Here is a 22,538-nt window from a genome sequence, read left to right as displayed (position 1 = left end):
TAATAAAATTAATTTAGTTCTGTAACAGTTTAAAGGTATTTTCAAATTAGAGGAAGTATAGGTCAAAAAATGAGAAAACTTGTATTCTTTTAATACAAAATAGAATTTATTTGGCATTCTGAACAATGGGTAAACTGAATTAAATTCCTCTCAGCCACATAAACTAAAAAAGAACACAAAAAAAAATCTAATAGTAAACATGTCGTAGAGACATCTTAAACTATCTCTCCTACCATAATTTTAAAATTAAATTATTCTTTCCTACACACAAGTAGTGAAAAAAAAAACATACATATTCAGTAAATAAATTAAAATACATAACGTTTTGTATAATAATATTGCACTGAAAGAAGAGGGTTTCAATAAAAGTTAAATTTATACAGAGATGAACGATTCAGTTTACAAAGGGACAATAAAAAGAAACAAAAATAAATAAATAAAATAGCAGTTCAACGATACTTTTGCCTTTCAGGTATATATAATATATAATTTAAGCAATAAAATTAAGATTACAAAATGTAAAAGAAGACTATTGCTTACTATGACTAGGTTACTGTAGATAGGAATAATATACATGATTCGTTACACTAACCAGGCAATATAATCCAATCGTAATATAAATATATGAGCATTCTTCTAACATTTTTGTACTAGAAGTAACAAACATAAGGTATGATATGTAAAACCTTTTAAGAAAAGACTGCACCCCATGATGCCTCTAGTGTCAAAAGGAAAGACATACTGCATTTTAATATTTTACCTCCACTGAGAATGTTAACATTATGCAAATATATCACAATAATTCAATAAACGAAATATATTTATAATCAATTATAAATATCACTCACACAAGCTTGTGAATTTCAAATTCAAACTAAACATGGATCAACACTGGGAGTCACTGCACAGACGATTCTGAGCATTTAACAATGTTAGTTATCAAACAGACGCACCTATATCACTCTGATAACGTTTTGTAAGGTAGTTAGCAGCGGCTGACATGTGGTTGAGTGACCTATGGAGACCATAAAGGTGTCGCCTGAAGCTCTCTTCCATCTTATTTATGTAGTCTGGTTTTGCTTCAGATTCTCCTTCGATTCCTGAGTCGTTCTCATTCCCTGTTTCAGAGTCGGTATCGCTCAGGGATTGAGAGGAAGAGAGTGAAGCTATTGACGGCCGCCTCACATGGGTTTTAGGGGTGGCTGCAGTGGATGATATCGTCATCTCATCGTCATCGGGACTGCCTTTGTTGTTACCCCACAATAATTCGTTCTTAACGCAATTCACCATGTTGTACAAACGAAACAGATCTGTTGAGCTTAAATTATCCCTTTCTGAACCTTTTTTTGACTGAGACTTGAGGCTTGCTGTATCCTCTGAATCTCCAACTTCTAGGTCCATAAGTCTAGAAGGCACTAAAATTGTTTCATCCATTTCTTGAACAGCTTGGACAAACTTTTCCATTGCCTTCATAATGCTTTGGGATGAAAATTCGGCTTCTTGGTGTGGAACACGCCTGTAATTCCTGAAAAAAAAATATCTTTGAGAATAGAAATAAAATAAAAGGAAAAATTATTATGTTCCTAGTTAATAATTTAAACAATGTCCAGGAACAACTTCTTCGCATAGTATGTGTGCCAAACAATTATTTTCAAATAACATAGAACTGAACTTTTAGGCTATATGAAAAACAAGATCGAGTGATTGTGGTGTTTTAATGAAACTATATTTTCTTTTAAAATTAAATTTTGATTAAAATTAACACACAGAGTTAGATTTATAATAAAAGTTTAAACTATTAAAAAAAAAATCATAGCATAAGGTAAATTTCATTAAACCATACAAAAAATTACCGTAATTTACAACTTTTATATCATTATTCTAAACTACAACTCAGGAAATACTTCTTAAATTATGATTACTCTCCAGGTGGATAGCTATGTTGAAAACCTTAGGGTCAGTTGCATAACCCAGTTGAGGTAAGTCTGCAATCAGGCATTTGGCCTCAAAACATTAAGATTCAACAAGGATAACTACCAATTAGAGAATGAAACACGAGACATATAAAATTAAAATAGAAATCACGAATTAATTTAAGGTTACCACGCCCATAACCATTAAATAGCCTGACCACATACTGTCTACTGACTTTATTTGAACAAGATTTTTGAAAAATCTTAAAATTCATTCAATATTTTTATTAAAAACATATAAGCTGAGGGAAAACTTAATTTGGTTTAACAGGTATTGCCCAACCATTCCAACACATCTTGTTGCTTTCACTTATAAATTGTGTCACAGACATTTTTCATGTTATAACAAATTAACTGAAGTTTAAAATTAAAAAAAAAAAAAAAAAAAAACCGTTCGAATAAAAGAAATTAAAGTTGAATATCGATGAAATAAAAACTTTATCAAAAAACTTTCGGTTGATAAAAACTATCTTAGGTTTCTAAGAAACTGATATGAAATTGACTATTTGCCAAATATCTGCAAGTTATTTAAATTATCTAAGAACACATTTAAAGTTATAAGATTCGATTATTTTTTCAAAACTTTGGTTATATTTTCGATTTGAGAGTAGAGGGAAACTAATGTTTAAAACTAGAAAATGTATACTATCACTGGCAGAGTATAACACTGATAGAAACAGAACTATAGAAAAATTTCTAATTTACCTGTTCGAATCCATTGGTATATTGAAGGTTTCACTTGAAGAAAACATAGATGCCGTATTGATAAATTCGTGTGTCAACATTCCCACTATGAGGACATGCTCTACTCAGAAGACACGGTACAACTGTGACGGCGACCGAACTGAGACTGAGGAGTGCTCCTAACAGCTGACCAGTTAACCCGCCATCCCTACCACTCCTCTTTTATCCAGTTCTTCTCCTTCTACCTCATTTGCCCTTGGCAAACCTTTTTACACTGAGTCTTCGCAACGCAGCTATTTTTTTCTCTGATGCTCCTAACTTATTTTACGACTATTTGCATTTTTCTCGTCGACCGGCGAGGTTTATCCGCGGGGAGGTGATAGTTTTCGTAGTTCCCGCCCCGACATCACGCCACCCCCAGGCTCGAATCTCATTGGTCCTTGACCCGGCGCATGGTCGTCACCCCTTCTACTCGTGGACGTTTGCTATAATTATTTTTTTTTTTTAATTTCGATTTCATGTTGCTTGATAAACTTTGCGCTTTCGTGATCAGATGCGATATTTGAATGCATTATAGCCTGTTGCACTCTGTAACTCATAATATTTCTCTCGCTTCTCGTCCGTATAATGCGGCGAATGACGTCACCATATGCAGGCTTTACTACTGGTCGACGTCATCTTAATTGTTGACACCCAATGTTCGATTCATCTAGTAGGTCAACCCACCGTGGAATACGTCCAAATTTTTCGGTTAAAATTACAAACCAGATCACAGCCTATTTTGGCTGACTTCCTGCTTATCCTCTCTTTATTTACACTTTATAGCATTCTATAAATATGTAGTTATTATTTTTAAGTATTGTACGTGTTGATAAACCTGTTACATGGTTATTTACATTACAAGCCAGAACATAATTTATTTTTGTATAAGTTAATAAAGTAAATGTTTTTATGCGTTTAGTATAATAGTGGATTTTTACGTACTAGATTTCCATATACATATGTATATATTATTTCCTTTTTTTTTCTCTCTCATAATTTTAATATTACTATGCCTATTCTCATTATACTTTTATTTCCTCACAAGATCTTTTAATACTGCTTATGTCCCTATATTATATTATCTGTTATCTTCTTGTTTTACTGTATTTCCTTTTTAATCATTATCCTATTTTTGTTCTTAGCTCTGAGGAAGGTCTGAGAATCTGACCGAAATGTTGGCTCTAATAAATCAATTTTACTTAGTGTTCACTGACCACACTCCAGACAGTTTCCTTAAGAAATATTTCTCATTTTTTATTTTGTTTTAATATTATTAAATAATCCTTGTTTTAATCATCTGCACACCTTGTGATTTATACGTATATAAGTTGGTTAAACTAAAATATGACCTATCACCCATGATAATTAAAATTGGGTTTTCACACTTCTGGCATGAGACAAACACTCTACCTTTTTTTATTTTATTTTTTTAAGAGAGTACAAAGTATAAAAACAAATATTGAAAGACCTATGATCCCTTATTTCTTAAAATTTGTTTTTACACTTTGGCCATGAGACACACACGCTACCTTTTTTATGAAAGGAGTGTTACAAATCATACTTTGAGAAATCCAACATCGGGAATCATTAAAAAAAAATGTAATAAATAAATATTCCAAAATCCATGGTGGTGCTACAAAATGATATTACGATTGGGAGTTTTTAAACATTTTTTTTTTAATAGTGATAGATTAAAAAGAATAAAGGAAATTCACTTTTACGGTCATGACGTAAAATCTGACTTTATAGAATTGTGTATAATGCCGAATCTGAAGCAGAAAAAATACAAGCAAACAAATATTTGCTATTAAATAAAATTTGAATTTAAACTGTTTTCGATTTCTTGATTAGCACTTTTGTTGCTTTAGTTTGTCAGTTGGGAATCGGATCTCACATAAAATTTAAAATAAATATCATTGAACAGCTTAACTCTGAAAGAAAAATATATGTGACATATGGATACAATTGTTTAAATCTGGCTTACAGTAAAGTTGTGCCAAAATCAAAAGAAAGCTTATTATATATCTGATGGTTAATTGTAAATACATTCATGTTTTATATATTTTTTAAAGTCAATAACTTTAAATTTTTCTTCTCAGAATTCAAAATTATTTCCTAAAAAAAATTTTCCTTATACTGAAACTTCACGTAGGTAATCAAATATCCTAAGTAATTATAAATATTCATTTTAATTTTTTTGAAAATATGATGCTTGTTTTTAATACGACAAGCAAACAATGTATGACATACGGAATTTCTAAGAATAAGTTAAATACATTTAGTTATATAATGATTTAAGCTGATCATTAGTGACAGAATAATTTAGACCAAAAATTACCATTTTATTTATCGCCATTAATTTCCTCTCTCAAATCATACCGATTGTTTATCTATGTTCTGATTTATTTCAGTTGATAATATTTTTATCAAGGAGTATGAAACATCGTAGAGACGCGGAAAGTGCAAAATATGTTTAATATCAATTATTCCTGAATAAAAACCATATACAATTTTTTGGGTCTGAAAGAAGCACATTAAGGCGAGTTTAATGATTAAAAATGAAGTTCTAATATCTTGTACATGTTCATTAGAATAGAAGTAATAAAATGTTTGTGTTTACAAATATTTTTCTCAAGGTTTTTTACAGATGTGTTGAGAACATTTTCTTTGTTATTTTTAGTGATAAAACAGATAGATAATTCGTCTTAGCAATCTAATTACGTTTCATCAGAGGATGATTACTTTCTGTTAGCTCAACTGCTTATCTTATATATGGAGATATCTTTAAAAAATCTCTATATTAATTTAAATGATTATTAACCAGTGATAAATGTTAATTATTGTTCTACAATTAAGTTTAATTTAATTTATTAAAAATAATGAGTAGATAGTTTACCGTGGGTAATATATATGAGAAAATGTTTGGGGTGCGGTCAGAGAATAACACAAATAAGTTAAAAAAAACTTATTTTTTTTAGTGCCAACGTTTCGGCCAGAATTTCTACATCAGGGCTATGAAAAAATATTATAACTAGTGAATAAAAGATATATAGAATAATTAAAGTAAATAATTGTACAAAATGAATATAGATATAAATAAAGTAATGAAAAAATGGGAAATTAAAGCGTATATAGTTAATTAAACATGAAAGTAAAATAACATAATTAATGAAATAAAAATATAAAGTTATATAATGCAAAGAAACAACTAAATATGTATAATTTAATTTAATAATTCTGATTTAAAAATCAATGTTAAGGAAAGAAAATAACTGTAACTAATGTAATATGTAATTAAAAAAAAAGCATAAAGAAACAAAATATAAAAACCTTACCCACGTTATAAGTTTTGTTCATTATATATTATTATTGTCATATTTTGTAATTACTTCTTTGTCTTACTTAACTTTATATTTTGTTTCTTTATTATTTTTTTGACTTACATATTATGTTAGTCACATATATTTTCATTCCTTAACATTAATTTTTAAATTAGAATTATTAAATTAAATTATCCATATTTCGTTGTTTCTTACAGATATGTTGTTATTAGTTACAGATTTACTCTATTAACCTGATCTTTATACACAGTATTCCAGCAGTATGCTTTTTGAACTTTCTTTAAACTGAGCATTAAAATATTTGGAGGGAAAATAAAAGTCTGATTGTCGAACTGATGAATTACCGAAGAACTTCCTTCGAGTATTTACCAGTTCCAAATATACATAATAAAATGTAGGAACATCTAAAATGTAAGACCCCGACCAGTTTCTTCATAAAATATTGAAATGACTTTTTTTTTTTTTTTTCTGGTATCTTAACATCTAGCAACACTCCATTTATATACCTGAGCGACTATGTGTACCGTGATGTCACCAAATTGTTTACAATTTTATCTAATTCCTAATCGTTAGCTTAGAAATATGATATCACCATCACCGCTGTTATATTCTTAGCGGCTTGGTCAAAGGAATTGATTCTACCAATAATTGAGTATTAAGAAATCAATCTAAATGTCAATAAAACAAATATCATAGATTAACACGAGGAGTGAAGGACAAAATTAATAGCCATACTTAAACTGTGAAGTGTCTTGAGAAGTTAAAAATTAAAAACAAATCAATAATAGAGCATATTCCATTTGCAGAGAGAAACACTATTGACACATTGGTACACTCTGAATATACCTCATTAGAGTGTATTATTATATTATTAGGTAAAAAAACAAAAATATTAGAAACATGATTATTCTTCATCACACTGAACATATAGGAAGTTACTCGTAGAAATACTTTTTTTTCACAGTATATATATTTTTTCTTTCTTCTATAACCTAAAATACTTTAACTAAATTATTAAATAACTTATAATACATAAGAACAAACTTAAACTGGTCCAGTATATAAAAATACTGAAATTCGTATGATATAAATAAATTCTGAATAGGATGCTCAATAACTCAAAAACTTAAAAAAATAAAAAAATTCCTTTTAGTACGCATTTTATTTATATTTTATATATATTTATACATTATATTTTATAATTTTTTTATGAAATAATGCAAAAAAATTAAATTCTGCTATTATTTATCTTCCGCATAATTTTAAATGGTTTTTATTCCTCAGAAGCATATGTGAATTAACTGTGTATTATATATAATTACTATTTTATGAGACAACTACAAGAATCTGAATCAATAACCCAGTTATAAAGGCATGTTCAAAATTGCCGCCAGACGGAAGCAGTCACGCCAGATGCAGTGTCGCTTTCTGATTGGCCGTTGCCATGGAGATGCGTCACCTGATCGCGAGTCCGTTAGTTCCAGACCAGTCTACCACGCCTCCGCCCTTTTATTTCAATTATTTCAAAGAGAAAGCGTCTGATGTTTTCTAACACGACTTTAATTTGTTTTATCGATTTAAAAATTGTTCTAGAGTAATAATTATAATTTGTTGGTTGTTGACGGTGTATATTATATAAGGAAGCGGCGGGGTGTGGTCAGTGAAGAACAAAAATAATTTAAACTTATTTTATTTCTGATAACGATTCGACATTTCAGGACTAAGAACAAAACAATATAACAACCATAATCAATCATAGGAATCGTAGCATAACTATAAACTTACAAGATAACAGATAATAGTGGTACATAAGTGGTATTGGAATAAAATGTATAGTGTAATCATTATAAGCCGATACAAACAGTATGATAATATATTAATACCATGAATATAATAATAATGAAAGAGATAAGAAGAAGAAAATAATATACATATGAAAATCTAGTAAGTAAATATATGTACAAAATGAAAATTATTTAAAATTAAAGTTATGAAAAATTGATAAAGAAAACGTATATGTAATAAATAAAATAACAGAATTAAAGAACTGTAAGATTAAAGTTATATAAGCCAAAAAGAGTAATACAAATGACAATAATTTAATGTGTTGCTCAATAACGTGAATAAATAATAATACGAAAAGTTGGTAAAAAGGAGAATTATAAATAATGAATATATGATAATAAATAATAAAATAATAATAATATAAATTACGTAGGTAAAAAAATAATATTTTTTTGTGTATATTTGAATTAAACAATTAAATTTTTGTTTCATACATCAATATACTCAAAATATTCATTTATAACTTATAAAGTCTGGTTTTTCAATTTTAGAACAATATTTGTGATTTTAAGCAAAACCATTCTCACTATCTTCAATTGTTAATTAAATAATTCCAAAACCTTTTGCCTGGCAGAATTGCTTGTCTTTACTTTATCCTATGTCAAAGGCGATTTAATTTTCCACAATTTGAGACCTAAATGAGTTTTGAGACCATTACTTCTTACAATATATCTATTCATAAATTTGCCATTTTAACGCAAACGTCTCTTTTTCATAAAATATCGACGTAAATAAATAAAATAATAAAAAAAAAAATTGTATCTTTATCGTATGCTTTTTTCAGTCATTATTACCGCTGATATAAAAATACCGAGGAAGTTTCAAATGTCTTTTATATCCCAGTAATTTTGGGAGATATTTGTCAAAACATTTTATGTTGATGATCTTATACGAGGGAATTCAAAGTCATAGTATAAAGAAAGAACTCGTTAAATAAGAATGCAATTTTAAATTATCGTTGCGGCGATCTTGGTTATTTTTTATTTAATTATTATATATAATTGGTATAGTATAGATTAGTACAATAATATATCCTTGCCAAACCAACCTTAGTTTCTCTATTTATATGATAACAAATCATTAATAATATAGTGTGCATATTGATCGATTTACTCATTCGAACTTTCCTTGCAACGAATGTTCCAAGAATATATACAACATCCTATAGGTGGCAACTGAAAATTATAGTACTAATATTGTAAATTTAAATGAGAACATTGTTAACAAAATAAATTATTCCGACGAGTTTGCTGCTTATTAACATTTATACTACTTCTTAATCACTAATAATGATAAAAGTAATTCTCATAAATCATTAGAAGAAAAGAAATATACAAAAATATTAATTATAATGAATGAATGTAATTATATAGATAAGCAATTTTTCAATTTTGTTGTGTGGATGTAGACAATTATTTTAGTTATAAATGTTTTAAGTATAGAATTGGAATTATATTTTTATAAATAACTCATTTCATAATTCTTTTCACTCAACAACTGTTATTATTCTTCGGGACGTCTACCGTGGGCTACTTAGTCTTTAAGGGATAACATTGGGGACGTCAACATTTCTCGTGTTGCAGTGTACGGTACCTCAGGTGGTAAATAGGACTTCTGAGGAAGTTTTGTACTAACCAAAAAATAAGTCTAATTTAATAATCAGAAAATTACCACCTTTCTATTAGAATAAATCTGAAGTTTTAAATATACTAGGATAGTATATTATTAATAATTAATACTTAGTCAAATTAAAATAGATGTGTCAAATAATATTGATTTTTTTCCCCATTGGTACACTACTGACGAATGCACAATAATTGTAGCTATCTTATATTTGGATCACTATATACTTTTCGCGATGAGTAATTTCTCTAAAAGTCATTTTGATGACATGGCTCAGTCAAAAAATAAAATTTTATCTGTTTTAATACATAAGGTAATCTTTATAATTAAAAAATATTTTTCTAGACTAAAGTAAAGTAAATTATAATAAAAAATAATCTATTATAAAGGTTATTTCCAATTTGATATGTATAGGATTAGATACATATCTTTCCAAAATAAAATTCGTACAAATTGATTTCGCAAATTTAATCTCAAATGATTCTAAACCTTTGAAAAATAGGTCTAGACAGGGCTTGATCAAGAAAGTACTATTTTTCGAACGGTTAATTCAAGAATGCCAAAATTAAGAAGCAGTTAAACCTATTTGTTGATGGCTTACGTTTCGACCCTCACTCCTTGTCTTTATGCAGGCTTTTGGGAATGGTGGAAATGCTGAGGATAATTAATTAAAAAAATTATTTTATTTTAAAAAATGTTTATCCGTTCTACGGATTGAATTGTTGCTTATTATTAAATAGTTGGAACTATCTATTAATTGCTATCTTTAACCACAACCCAAACCCATCTCCTTCTAATTCAAATTCAGTTAATCATTATTGTTTAATTATAAAAAAAAAAATCCAGATATGTATTTTTTTTTCAAAAGTACGTCAATTTTTGTAATTATTATAAAAATAAATCATCAATTATTTAAATAAATTGAATAACAAGCTTCACCGTTTAAGAGAGTCGGATTACTATATATACATAATTTAAATAAAAAATTATATAATTACTTGTTATCTGAAAAGAATAGTATCGTGTGAAATTTTTGTAAAATATCTTTCTATTTAAATTTGCTTGCGCATTGGTTATGACGTACTGTTTTTTTTTTTTTAAATCCGTTTTACGCCGTAATTGTTTACAGGAAATTTTATAAATCTCTCGACTCAAGTGTGAATGGGTCATAGGTTAATTTCTAGCGTGACAATCACGTTTACATATCATTCGCGCAAGGTGTGGGATAGGCACGAGTCAACCAAAGGAAAAAAAGCTAATAATTTGCGTTCTATATTTTTTTTAGGCATCTTATGCGTAGTGAGACAATATTTATCTAAAAAAACATTTCAAGGAAATATTAAAAAAAAAATTTATCTTGATATTAATATAATCCATTTGGTTTAATGGACAAGTTATGACTTAACATTTACTCACAGACAAAAATAAAAATAAATTTCAAAACATCCCGGCACTCCTTGAACTAGCCATTTGTTTTGTTTTTTCCTGAAACCAGATATCATTTGCCCAATTTACTCTCATCCCAGAATGATTGCGAAATAGACTGAATGAAAATCATTTAGCAGAAAAAAAGTTAATATTTTCTTCCAATTATTTTTTCTCAACAACAGCTCATTATCAAGTTCATTGTTCTACTAAATTAAAAAAATAATTACAATCAATAGTTTTCTAAAAAATATTATAATTATAATATTATATTCAGTGAATTTCAAATAAATAAGTTAATATTAAATATAAGTTATTCAAATATAATTTACTATCTATATAGATAGTTTAACTATTATATATTAATTTACAAATTTCAATAGATTTTAGGCTAAAAATTCAATACTAATTATTTTTATTTTTATTTTTTTTTTGGCGTCTGTCAACCAAGATTAAAACGAGGAAAATATTTAACTTATATTTATATATGAAAGGTTGTTTTAATCTGGGTTAACACCTTTAATATAATTTATCGTAAGAATTATTTAAATTCACGGTATATTTTTTAAAAACTGTTAATTGTGCACTTGTTTATTTTTTATTTTAGTAGAACAATGGACTGGATAATGAACAAACTGTCCATAACGTTGTTAGGATGTTAAAATAAGTCAAAGGAACAATAAAAGAGGTAATTCCATCCAGAAAAACATAAAATAATACAAAGTATAGACAAACCATTGTTAACTGTCGAGTGAAAAATAGAAATTTAGAATTAAAGTTAATATTTTTCTTTCAAGTAAGTTATTATTGATTTTATTTTTTTGTGAAAGATGTAAAAAAAATTTACCTTCACGTATAATATAGAACAATTCTTGAGCCTTCTGAAAATGTTTAAAAGTTTCACTAATTGCATAATCCTGTTTTCAAATCCCAAGATATTCTGCAGTTTTAGTTTGGATTTGTATATCTATGAATTCCGAGCGAAAAACTGAACTCGGATAGTACTCAAACCCAAGCACGTCGCATTGTTTTAAGTTATGTTGAATAATTTATTCCTCTAAGCTACTTCAAAGTTATGTCCCTTGAAAAAAACATTAAATAACCTCAAGAAACTGTAAAAAAATTATTTTAAACGTTTAAAGAAATTAAATTAATTTTAAATAGTAGTAGAAGCAAAAGAAGCGAGTGAATAGAAAAATTGTTCAATAGCTAAGAACAGACACGAATTCCATTAGAGTTACCTAAAGCAATGTTTTTTTCTACCTTTTCCTTTTTCAAACAATAATCGTCTATATATTAAATACAACAATTATCACTCCATCTTAAAATTTCAATTTAAAATCAATTTGAGGACTTATTATTGGAGCCATATTTCAGCTGTTTGTTATACATTTAAGGCTTTGTGTGTATTTGTGAATGTATTTTGTGTTATTTGTGTATCGCTAAGGGAATTCAATATCTATCTTTATATTATATAAGTCAATTCTTCGCTAATAATAATTATAAAAATAAATAATTAAGATAAACAATTATCACTCTCTCATCTTAAAATCTCGATGTAAATAAAATTGAAGACCTAATTAAAACGAAGACATATTTCAGCTTTGGTAAAGCTTTGAGTTATAAAATATGTGATCATTAAATAATTCTCTTTACATTAACAAAACAACTGTTCACTTCTCGGCTAATATTTATTTTTTTTTTTTTAAATCGAACTTTATTTATTGATAGATATTATAATCTGCCACACCGTTGTGAGCAATAGGTAATAGTGATGAATGATCACATTCTTACTAAAATAAAATAAAATCAGAATGAAAAATAAATAAATAAATGAAAAAAAAGTACATACAAATAAATAAAATCTCTCTTGAAATACATACTAACAGAAGGATAAAGAAAATGGACATAATCAAACTATGTACATGAAAAAATAAATAAATAAAATAATAATAAAATAATATAGTCTCTAATCACATTTACACTCCTACACAATATATACACAATCGACCTGAGGATCCCTGAGTCTATAATCTATCCTCCAGGTGTGAGGGGTAGAGCAGAGCTCATAAGATCCCAGCGCATCCCTCTCGCCGCATCACTGGTAATGAGCAAGTGGTAATATTTTTTAAATTCAATAATTTAAATTTTGTCTCAGAGCTTATTAAATTCAAATTCACCACATTTCATGAGAAATTCACCCACCATCTAATCCTCCAGCACAATTTCTGTGTAGCTATACACATCCCTACTATCCTTCTTGCAGGTTAAAACATCAACGGCCCAGAGACTGTCATCAAGTCCTGAGCTGGCGCTGCGAAATTTTAATACCAGTGACGTGATTGAGAGCGAAGCGTCGGGATCTACCGGAGTCCGGCTTTTCCCCTCACAAGTGGGGGTGTAGGAAAAGTTAGGTTTGGAGTTCACCATGCTGAATGTAGATATTGTAAATAGGAATGACTGTGTTGAAATTGTTAATTTGATCTTTTCTGTTTCGTATTTTGTTCTCATTCAATTTCTATTTTTGTAAATAAGGTATGAATGGGCTCTATGATCCTTATTACCACTGTCTGTAAATACGAGATAGAACGTAAGATTATACAATAAAAGAAATCAATAAAATTATTATATTTAGTAATATCAATAACATTTATATATTTAATATCAACAAAATTTTAAATTTAATAATATGAATAAAATTTTTAAATTTAATAGTTATAGAAGTATAAGATGATTTGAAACAATAAACGGAATTCAAGAAGTTTATCTTGATTGTTATTCACAGTGCCAGCCGATCGCTCAAACTAAAGCCACTAAAATTCAAATCATGCTGCCGTAGATGGTAGGCAAGGTGATGCCTAGTCAGCCAAATTGCCTTTTCAAACTGAAAACAGGCTTACATAAACTCGGAAGGTCGCAGAGAAATAAATAATGTTTATATAAAACATATATAATCAAATCAATAGTTTTTATGTTTAATAACTGGATATATTAAAACTTAATTATTCTTTTATCATTTACATGGTCGTGTATTGACAGTTATTTGTATGGGTATCACAATGAATGTTTTGTTTTTTTAATTTCTCTAATATCTAATATAGTTACAAAAAAAATAAAATAAAATAAACAAAAATTGAGTACTTCTTTTGTTTTTCTATTTGCCTGAGAGGTAACTGAGTTTACAAAAATGGCATTTTAGTAAGTTCGTCTTGTTTTAGTCGTCACTTATGTCAGAGGACCCTTCTTCATTCTTAAATACTTAGCCGGGTTTAAAGTTAATATTAGCAGTGATAATTACATTAAACCTTAAAGTAATTTAGAAAATGTTAGAAGTGCAGATAAAGTCTGTTTAAAAAAATAAATATTTCTAATAAAAAAAAAAACTGAATCTAGTATGGCCCCATCATCCTAGAGACCCTGGGTAAGTGGTAACTCTGCCATAGCTTATTTCTAGCCACACTAATTGTAGCAAAATTTGTAAATAAAATTTTTATTTGGAAATTTTGCGTTCAAGTTTCTCTTAATAATTCTTTTAGGCAAGGAGTGAGAAAGTTCAGATTTCTTTGTTTTGTAGATGTGTTATTGTTGAAACTTGGGATCTGAAATTTGGCCGTCATATGAGAATCAAATATTAACGTCAATCAGGATCATTATAATAATACAATATAATAAAGTAATTCCTTACGTATATAAGGATGTCAGAATTTCCCAAAAGAAGGAAAAACCTACACTCTGACGTAGCAGCGAGGTCTGGCCTTCAATTAACAGTAATTGTACGCATTGATTAATAAAAAATAAAAATTGGCAATTATTTATTTCATGAGATGAATAAATAACAACTTTGTGATAAATAACAACTTAAAAAAGACTTGGAGAATTTGAACATACAAACGGTTTAATACGTAATAACTGTCCTGAGTGAGCAGGAAAATACGAGTAACATTTACTTTACTTTTGACCAAAAGAGACCATCTCTAATCTTTACTAAACGCGGTAGTTAGTGTTTTTATAACTATAGTAACTTACTGTCGTTGGATGACATCATTATTTGTATTGAGATGATGAAACTTAAACCACAATAAAAATAATATATATTATTTTTAAAACAAATTTGATCCTTTTTTTCTCAACTTTATTCTTTTCAAAACCTTCCAACGTTTCGACCCTCAGGTCATTTTCAAGGATACTTTTATTTTGTTGTCATTTTCTCTTTTAAAATTCTTAAAAATGCCGGCTAATTGCCTTTGTCCCATCTATAACTTCTTCTATATAACTCTTTCTTAAATTTAATTAATATTAATTAATTGTTAATACAAGTTTTAAATTTAAGAAAGAGTTATATAGAAGAAGTTATAGATGGGACAAAGGCAATTAGCCGGCATTTATATGAATTTTAAAAGAGAAAATGACAACAAAATGAAGGTATCCTTGAAAATGACCTGAGGGTCGAAACGTTGGAAGGTTTTAAAAAGAATAAAGTTGAGAAAAAAGGATCAACTTTGTTTTTAAATAAACTAAACCATTCTCAAACAAGAATATATTAATAAAAATTAATCTAATAATATATATTTATACACATTCATCGATCAAGAGGAATTGTATACTGAACAGGAACTATTGCCCTGACCTCAGAATTTAGAATCTATTTGGATTTTCAGAAATTCAGCATAATTACGTAACTATTATCGATGTATTTTACCTTTTTGATATTTAATAAGGATCGTAACTTATTATTTTAAGATTCATAAAACTAACACAATTTGATGATTACTAATATTTTTATTGTCTATACTCCTTTCTTTCTCTATTAAAATATTTATTGTGCTATTTTGTCTTAATTCATAATTCCTACTTATTTAACTATACTGTGGAATATGAACTATACGAATCATTAAACCAGAATTGTAAAATTTTTCGAATTTACTCAACTGAAAATTCGTCACCATGCGATTTAAATGTATTTGACCCAAACTTCACTTATACTTCAAATTTATTTATTACAATAACAAGATGAAATACCCAATAAAATAACGGTTGATATTGAATACAATAAATAACTAAATATAATTATCGAATTAATATTTATTTATGTATTGCTCACGAGTCACACATATTCCCTTCAGAAAAACGGATGTTGAAAGATCCCGCAACAATAGCCAACATTTTTTATTTTTTTCAAAAATATTTCATATCTATGATTAAATATAATCTAAATGTAATTCCAGCGTGTATAATTGGATATATAATTTAATATTGTAATTTATTAACTTTGTTAATTTGTAAATGACCCTAGTAGTCGAAATACTTAAAATAAAATAGATAACAAATAAAAAAATATAATGAACAGCTCAGATAATTTGAAGCATAAAGAACTTTAAACGTTCAAATAATTAAAACATAATAACAGTTTCTCAAAACATACATAACATAAGAACTCAAGAAATATAAATACAAACTTTTAAATCCGGCTGTGGCAGATAATTATTTATTCCGTTACTGTAGTTGTGAGTCAACCCTGTCGGTTCAGGGAAACCTCCTGTCGCAGTATTGCAACAATAATCTTACAATAAACCATGTTTTCCAGCAATGCCCATATTTCACACCACACCTCAATGGTAGAAGAGGATATTTTGTAGAAGAATAAGCTGTGTGCACAGCTATGGAAGAATACGTAAATTGTTTTAAAGAATACGTGAGTTTGTCAAACAGACAGAATAGAGTGATAGATAAATAATAATAATATTCACCTCCTTGTGCAACCGTTGCTCAAGAAACAGTACTTCCTTATAGATCACTGAAACTCTGACCCTTTATGTGTTGTAGCAGTAAATATTTTAAGTTTTTGCTTTTCAAATATAATCTTTTAAAACACTTACTAACGTATACGAAACATAGACAATCAATTTAAATGATTTTTACAGCAATGAAATTAATATTAAGTAAAAATCAACTTTAATAATTGAATAAATTTATTTTTGTGCAACAGTATATTATAAAGTAAAATATATATCACAAACAACATCATTTGCTCTCATTTGATTTCTCATAACAGGAGAACAATGGGTATAATTATTTTGAGCAAAATAAACATAAAGTCCATTAAATGCCCTACAACATGAACAGAGATACGAAAATTAATGATTTTCGAAAGTTAATTTTAAAATTTAGTGCAGTCAATTTTTGTAGGAATAGCAGGTCACTGTTTGCTCTGCTAGTTTCATTTATTAATTATTTGGCGACATATTGGGTTTTCTTCTAAAATGAAGCTGAGAACTGAAATTCTGTTGAAGAAAATGACAGACAAAACATATAATTTGTTACTTTTCAAATGACAACTCTAAGGTTGTGTAATTATTGCCACCAAGCTGGCTGCGAAGGCTTTCCAACGGAAGGTTGTTCCGCTTCTGTTCCACTATTTCAAAATAGGAAATGAACTAATACATTTAAAATTGTTTGTATATAGTTTATTTTCAATTTTTTTACGTAATATCTAATTTTTTATCTTTTAAACTTCATTTATAAAAAATAATAAGAAAATTATTATTTTTTTTCCAAGAAGTAGATTAATTCTTAATAATTTAAGTTATCCCTCCCTACACAGGGATCGTAAAACTAGATATTGACCTCAGATGTTCAGATCAATCTTGTGTAGCGGATACTAATGGATTAGCAAGAAAATTTTGAAATCTAATCATTTAAAATTTTAGGTGAAGGGGTCACTGAAAAAATCGTGGGGAGGCTGCGTGTGTTAGTTTATATCGTGCTTTTCATGAAAAGATCAAAATAAGGGTCTAAAAAGTATTTTATTTATTATAAATTGAAAGAGACGTTTTAAATATCTTATTGTTGATATTTACAGTTCTTGTAAGCTTCAGTCCGACTGATAGCCTCCGTCATCCTTGACAACTATCATTTCGAGTAACCGTTCTAAAGTTAAGGTTTGAAAAATTCTCTTTCTCCAGAACGTCTTGAAAAAGAAAGAAGTGAATCAAATGATATGTATGAGAGTGCACCAGCTGGAATTTTTGAACTTAAAGTAATTTCTTTTGTCGGCATACCAAAGGAACGCCTGGCCGAGTCAATGATCCGGTTGGCAAACATTAAAAGTAATGAATAGATAAACATAAATGCACTCCTGGAGACGGTTGACCGTCTAGGCAGAGCCAAACAACTAAACAGCCCTTATCTCATACCTGGCCACTCTAAAAACCTCGGAGAAAATGCAGCGACCCCGGTAAAAGAAGTAAGCCGCCTTAATTTGAACATGAAAGGGAGGAAAAAGACCGACTTTCGCCCGAAGGTCCATTGGACCTTCCCACCCCCTCTGAAGGGTAGGTAAAAGAGTGGGAGCACATGGAGAACCAATCAGAAGAACGGAGATCGAAAGGGCGAGAAATTAGCCATTATCTCTCCCATCCTGTTGGGCCCTTTGAAAAAGCTAATCCTTACTCATTAACTACTTACTTACTACTTACTGATGACTTAGTATTTCAGGATTAAGATGCAGAATTTACTAAATTAAACTTAACAGTGATAAGAAATCAAGCGTGTCAACACCGCCAAAAAACAAACAAATGTATACCAATGTTCAAACAAAATTTTGGATCGATTTTGAACAATTTCAATTTACATATTTCATATAAAACTAATTATTCCAGACCAAATGATCCTCCCAACTAAATAATTTTATCCTTCGGAAATATTCAGTATCATTCAGAGATTACGTTCCCGTAAAGCTCCTAGATTACCTAATTACATCCAATATCCTAAGACTTCTTCCGCGAAAATTCGTTCTATTCCACACCTACATATATAACGCTGTTCTCTGTTTCACATTTTTTCCTGATCTATTGAAATTATCAGTAGTCAAAATGATATTTAAACTCCAAAAGCCACCAGAATACCCATCAACGAACATCCTCATCTGTCTTTTACCTATCATGGGAAAAACTCATTCTGAAACGCGTGTATTCCACCTTAGATTTCAATTACAAATTCCTAAATCACTTGTTGGGATTCCGAACATCCCGTCCCATTACCCAGCAAGTCATCGCATGGCGGACGCTGAATGGACGATGTAAAGCAGGCTTTTTATCGAGTCAGGAACTCGGAGCTGCAGTACATTCTCTGTAAAACCATATCCCAAACATACTTTATCACTATCCGTTTCTATCTCACTGACAAACTCTTTAAAGTAAGCTACAATAGTACCACCTGTCCAGTGGTATTTCCCAACTGTCCCATCTTCTACACAGTCTGTACAACTGACTTCCCAACCGTTAAGAATGCTATCCTCACCACGTGTGCTGAAGACATATGTCTGCTCTTAGTTAATAATGATCCTTTATTTGTACCGCAAAAATCTCCAAAAAAATTAATAACCTTGAAGAATAGTGCCAAAATTGGAGGATTAAAATTCGTCCAATTTCGTCATAAGCTTCCCGATTGCCCTACAATATCTTTTAATAATATTCCACTTACCCCTATCAAACAAATCCTTGGGCTATATCTGTATAAACGACTAACTTGGAATCCTCACACAAGACTCAAAAGGCAGGAGACTTCTTGTCGATTCCGACTATTACAACACTTAATATTTGCTATATATTATTTGAAACAATATGAATGAAAAAAAAAATCTTCGAAATATCAGTTTACATTCCGCAAGTTAAGGAACCAATATTATAAATTTAAACAATTGCCCCTTGCCCAACTGTAGGTTCAGTCACTTTAGACATATGGTTCCATGTGTTCACATTTCCTAACAAAAAGAAACTCAATAAAAACAACTACGTTTCCAAAAGGCCCTTGAGACCATTCTAACAACCCTTTCAAGTATCCTTGGCCTGGTACTTAAGCAAGTACATGCTGTCATCTAACAATGGACTTGCATCAGTCAAACTATTTTATGGTTAACATATGTAAGTCAGTGCACAAAAGTCTTAGGTCCTGGCGTCTTTCTTAGAAATCAGACCTCCCAACTTCTCGCCACGCCTTTTCCCCCTTCCAGATATTTCCTAAATTATCTCATTGGTCCAAACCCCTTCTCCTATTTTACTATTCCTCCTACCCCCTCTTCCCAAGTTTTCATATATATTTCCTAGACTAGATAGCTAAGTAAGATATAAGTTAGAAGATAGAGACTGAGTAACATGTAGTTATTGTAAATATATTAGAATAAAGTCATTTTAGTCTTCACTGATTTTTTATGATATGTAACTCGCATATTTGCCCGTCGGACGTACGAAACTTGCCAGATTATCACTAAATTGTACTTTCCTTGGTAGTATTATTTCCAAGAACCCGAACCTAACTATGTACTTCCTCTAATTATATTATTCTTTGAATTAAAAACACGTAATTCAGTTCCAAGTTTCCTCCTCTTCCATTTTTTCTTACGAGCGACATGGCTTCTAATACTACGTTGATCAGTGAAACGGAAATTTTTTTTTACGGTTCTGAGGCGTGATATGTTGGGTCATGATTTTATCATTTCTACTTTCATTTTTCAAAATAGATGAAAAAAAAAAAAATGTTAGTGAAGTGTTTGTAAAACATGGTGTTTCAATGGACCAAACCGCTGAAATTTAATTCCAGTAATTACCAAGATCTTCGTTAGTTCACTCTTCTCAAATCCCTTCCAAAGACATTTCTTCTAAATTTTCAATCAGCCTGGATATCGTTTATAACGACCTTCAAGGGACCAGGCATGTTTGATCATTATAGATTATCGTATATTTTAACCAATCACTAAGCACATTATGTAAATATGAAATTAGCATTATTTAAAATCAATCATAGCTACCAAGCACTAACAAATTGCTTTATTTGAATGATGATTGATTTATTTACGCGGTTGCTAATAAAAATAAATTGCTAAATCTCCGAAAACTACGGGCCTGGAAATATTCGTCACTAAAACCGATACGTCCTTATATCCGGGGTTGTTTATGTCAGTATATTAGAAAATACTAGCATGACACGGATTTTTTTTTTTTTTTTGCTAGTTGAACAAAACTCCAAGAGAACCTACATAATTAAAATTTTAATAGTTAAAAAGTTCAATTTTTCGTAGATCTTCTAATAATTGTCAAATTTCAATATTATTCATATAAATGTTACAATAAATTGAAAAAAAATTATGTATACTTGTATCATTCTGCTTATATGCTTATTTTTTCTGTATTCATTGGCGATTATCTTGCTCTTTGTTCTTAGCCCTGATGAAGGCTAGAAATTCTGCCCGAAATGTTGGCACTATTAAATAAGTTCTCTCAACTTATTTGTGTTTTTACTGACCTCACCCCCAACCTTCTTCTTACATACAACAGTATATAATTGTACAACAGTATAATACATTAAGTTTTAATGCATTCCTTTTTTCGTACTTACTACGAATATTAGGAGAGAATGAAATAGCTGTGGTGTTTATTTATTGTAATATTAAATTAAGTGTTATGTAACCTTAATATTTAACATCCAAATGATAGATATCTACAAGTGTATACAATATCATAACCTTGACAATAGACTTTGCAATGATTAATAGGTTCCTAAAACATTTAATGTTCAATTTATATCAAAGACATAGAAGATTGAACATAAAACATAAAAGTTCTAAAACCCATCATCATAAGTTAATGAAACCATTTGTCCGAATGAATCTACATCATATCAGCATAAAGACCACTTTACAGGACCAAATTATTAGTTGAACGTGGCATATACAAATATAACACACAAGTCAGAATTATTGCTACAATATACCCTAAACATACCCTATATACTAAAACAGTCAATATATTGACGAAATTGACCGTGTACGAGTCTCTCAACAATAACATGAATAGATACTAATGAATAACGCAGTTGGTTCTCACTACTGTCACCTAAGAACCTTGTCATATAAGGAGGTTATGAAATATAATAAAATATTTTTTCAGTATTTTGAGCTCAAATTGCTTGAAAACACTCACGGGATAATACTGAGTAAGTTGGGACATCAAATTTGATAATCGTTTGTGTAGTTTGCACAATTTACCGCCTGTAAAATGAGCAGGCTATGTGACATCCGTAAAAACATTACCCTTCTTTTGGCTTCCCCGCTGTCGGATGATTAGTATGTCCGTAAACAGGAAACAGAATAATAATAATAAGTAAATAAAACATTAGGTAACTCATAATTAAAATAATAGCCACGAATGCGCAAGGGGATCGAAAATACGTCATTCAAGCAGGAATATCCGTGGGTTACTCAAAGTTTATTTATTATAAAGGAATCAGTGCGCAATTGTTCGTCAGGAAAGCCGTGGGAGAACTTTCTTTTGACCATTCCTTCAACAGTGCATGAATTCCTTTGTTCTTAAAAAGAATTCAAGGTCCATGTTTTATCGTTTGAGAATAAAATCTATGGAGTAAGTCGTTTATGAAATAAATGTTTTTAAAAAAAATACTTCTGAGTATGGGTAAGTGAAAGTGGTGGTTTAATTTTATAAAATTCCAAGAGACTGATTAAAATAAAAATGGACAATTGGAGTTCTGGCAATGGTCAGATTCTCCACTCAAGTTGAGTGTTTGCGGCTTTAGCACACTTGCTCAGCCTCCA

The 22,538-nt window shown here is 29.4% G+C and overlaps 1 protein-coding gene across 1 annotated transcript; it reads right to left on the bottom strand.

Annotated features, from left to right (window-relative positions):
- Positions 1-802: 802 nt before the first annotated feature.
- LOC106687968 (mid1-interacting protein 1-like) lies at positions 803-2,977 on the bottom strand. Its single transcript, XM_014432181.3, has 2 exons — positions 2,679-2,977; positions 803-1,525 (listed from the first exon to the last, which is right to left on the bottom strand). The coding sequence occupies exons 1-2, from the start codon at positions 2,756-2,758 to the stop codon at positions 940-942; spliced, it is 666 nt and encodes a 221-aa protein (XP_014287667.1). The 5' UTR covers positions 2,759-2,977; the 3' UTR covers positions 803-939.
- Between the last annotated feature and the right edge of the window lie 19,561 nt (positions 2,978-22,538).

The sequence above is a fragment of the Halyomorpha halys genome, unplaced genomic scaffold, assembly GCF_000696795.3.
Source record: "Halyomorpha halys isolate HHAL.00 unplaced genomic scaffold, Hhal_1.1 Scaffold1034.1, whole genome shotgun sequence".
Lineage (NCBI taxonomy): Eukaryota > Metazoa > Arthropoda > Insecta > Hemiptera > Pentatomidae > Halyomorpha > Halyomorpha halys.
This window is presented reverse-complemented; position numbering and strand designations above follow the sequence as displayed.

Excerpts from the sequence above, each read along its gene's own strand:
- LOC106687968 (XM_014432181.3), bottom strand. The coding sequence starts at position 2,758 with ATGTTGACACACGAATTTATCAATACGGCATCTATGTTTTCTTCAAGT. Across the intron at positions 1,526-2,678 it reads ATACCAATGGATTCGAACAG|GAATTACAGGCGTGTTCCAC; the intron begins GTAAATTAGAAA and ends TTTTTTTTTCAG.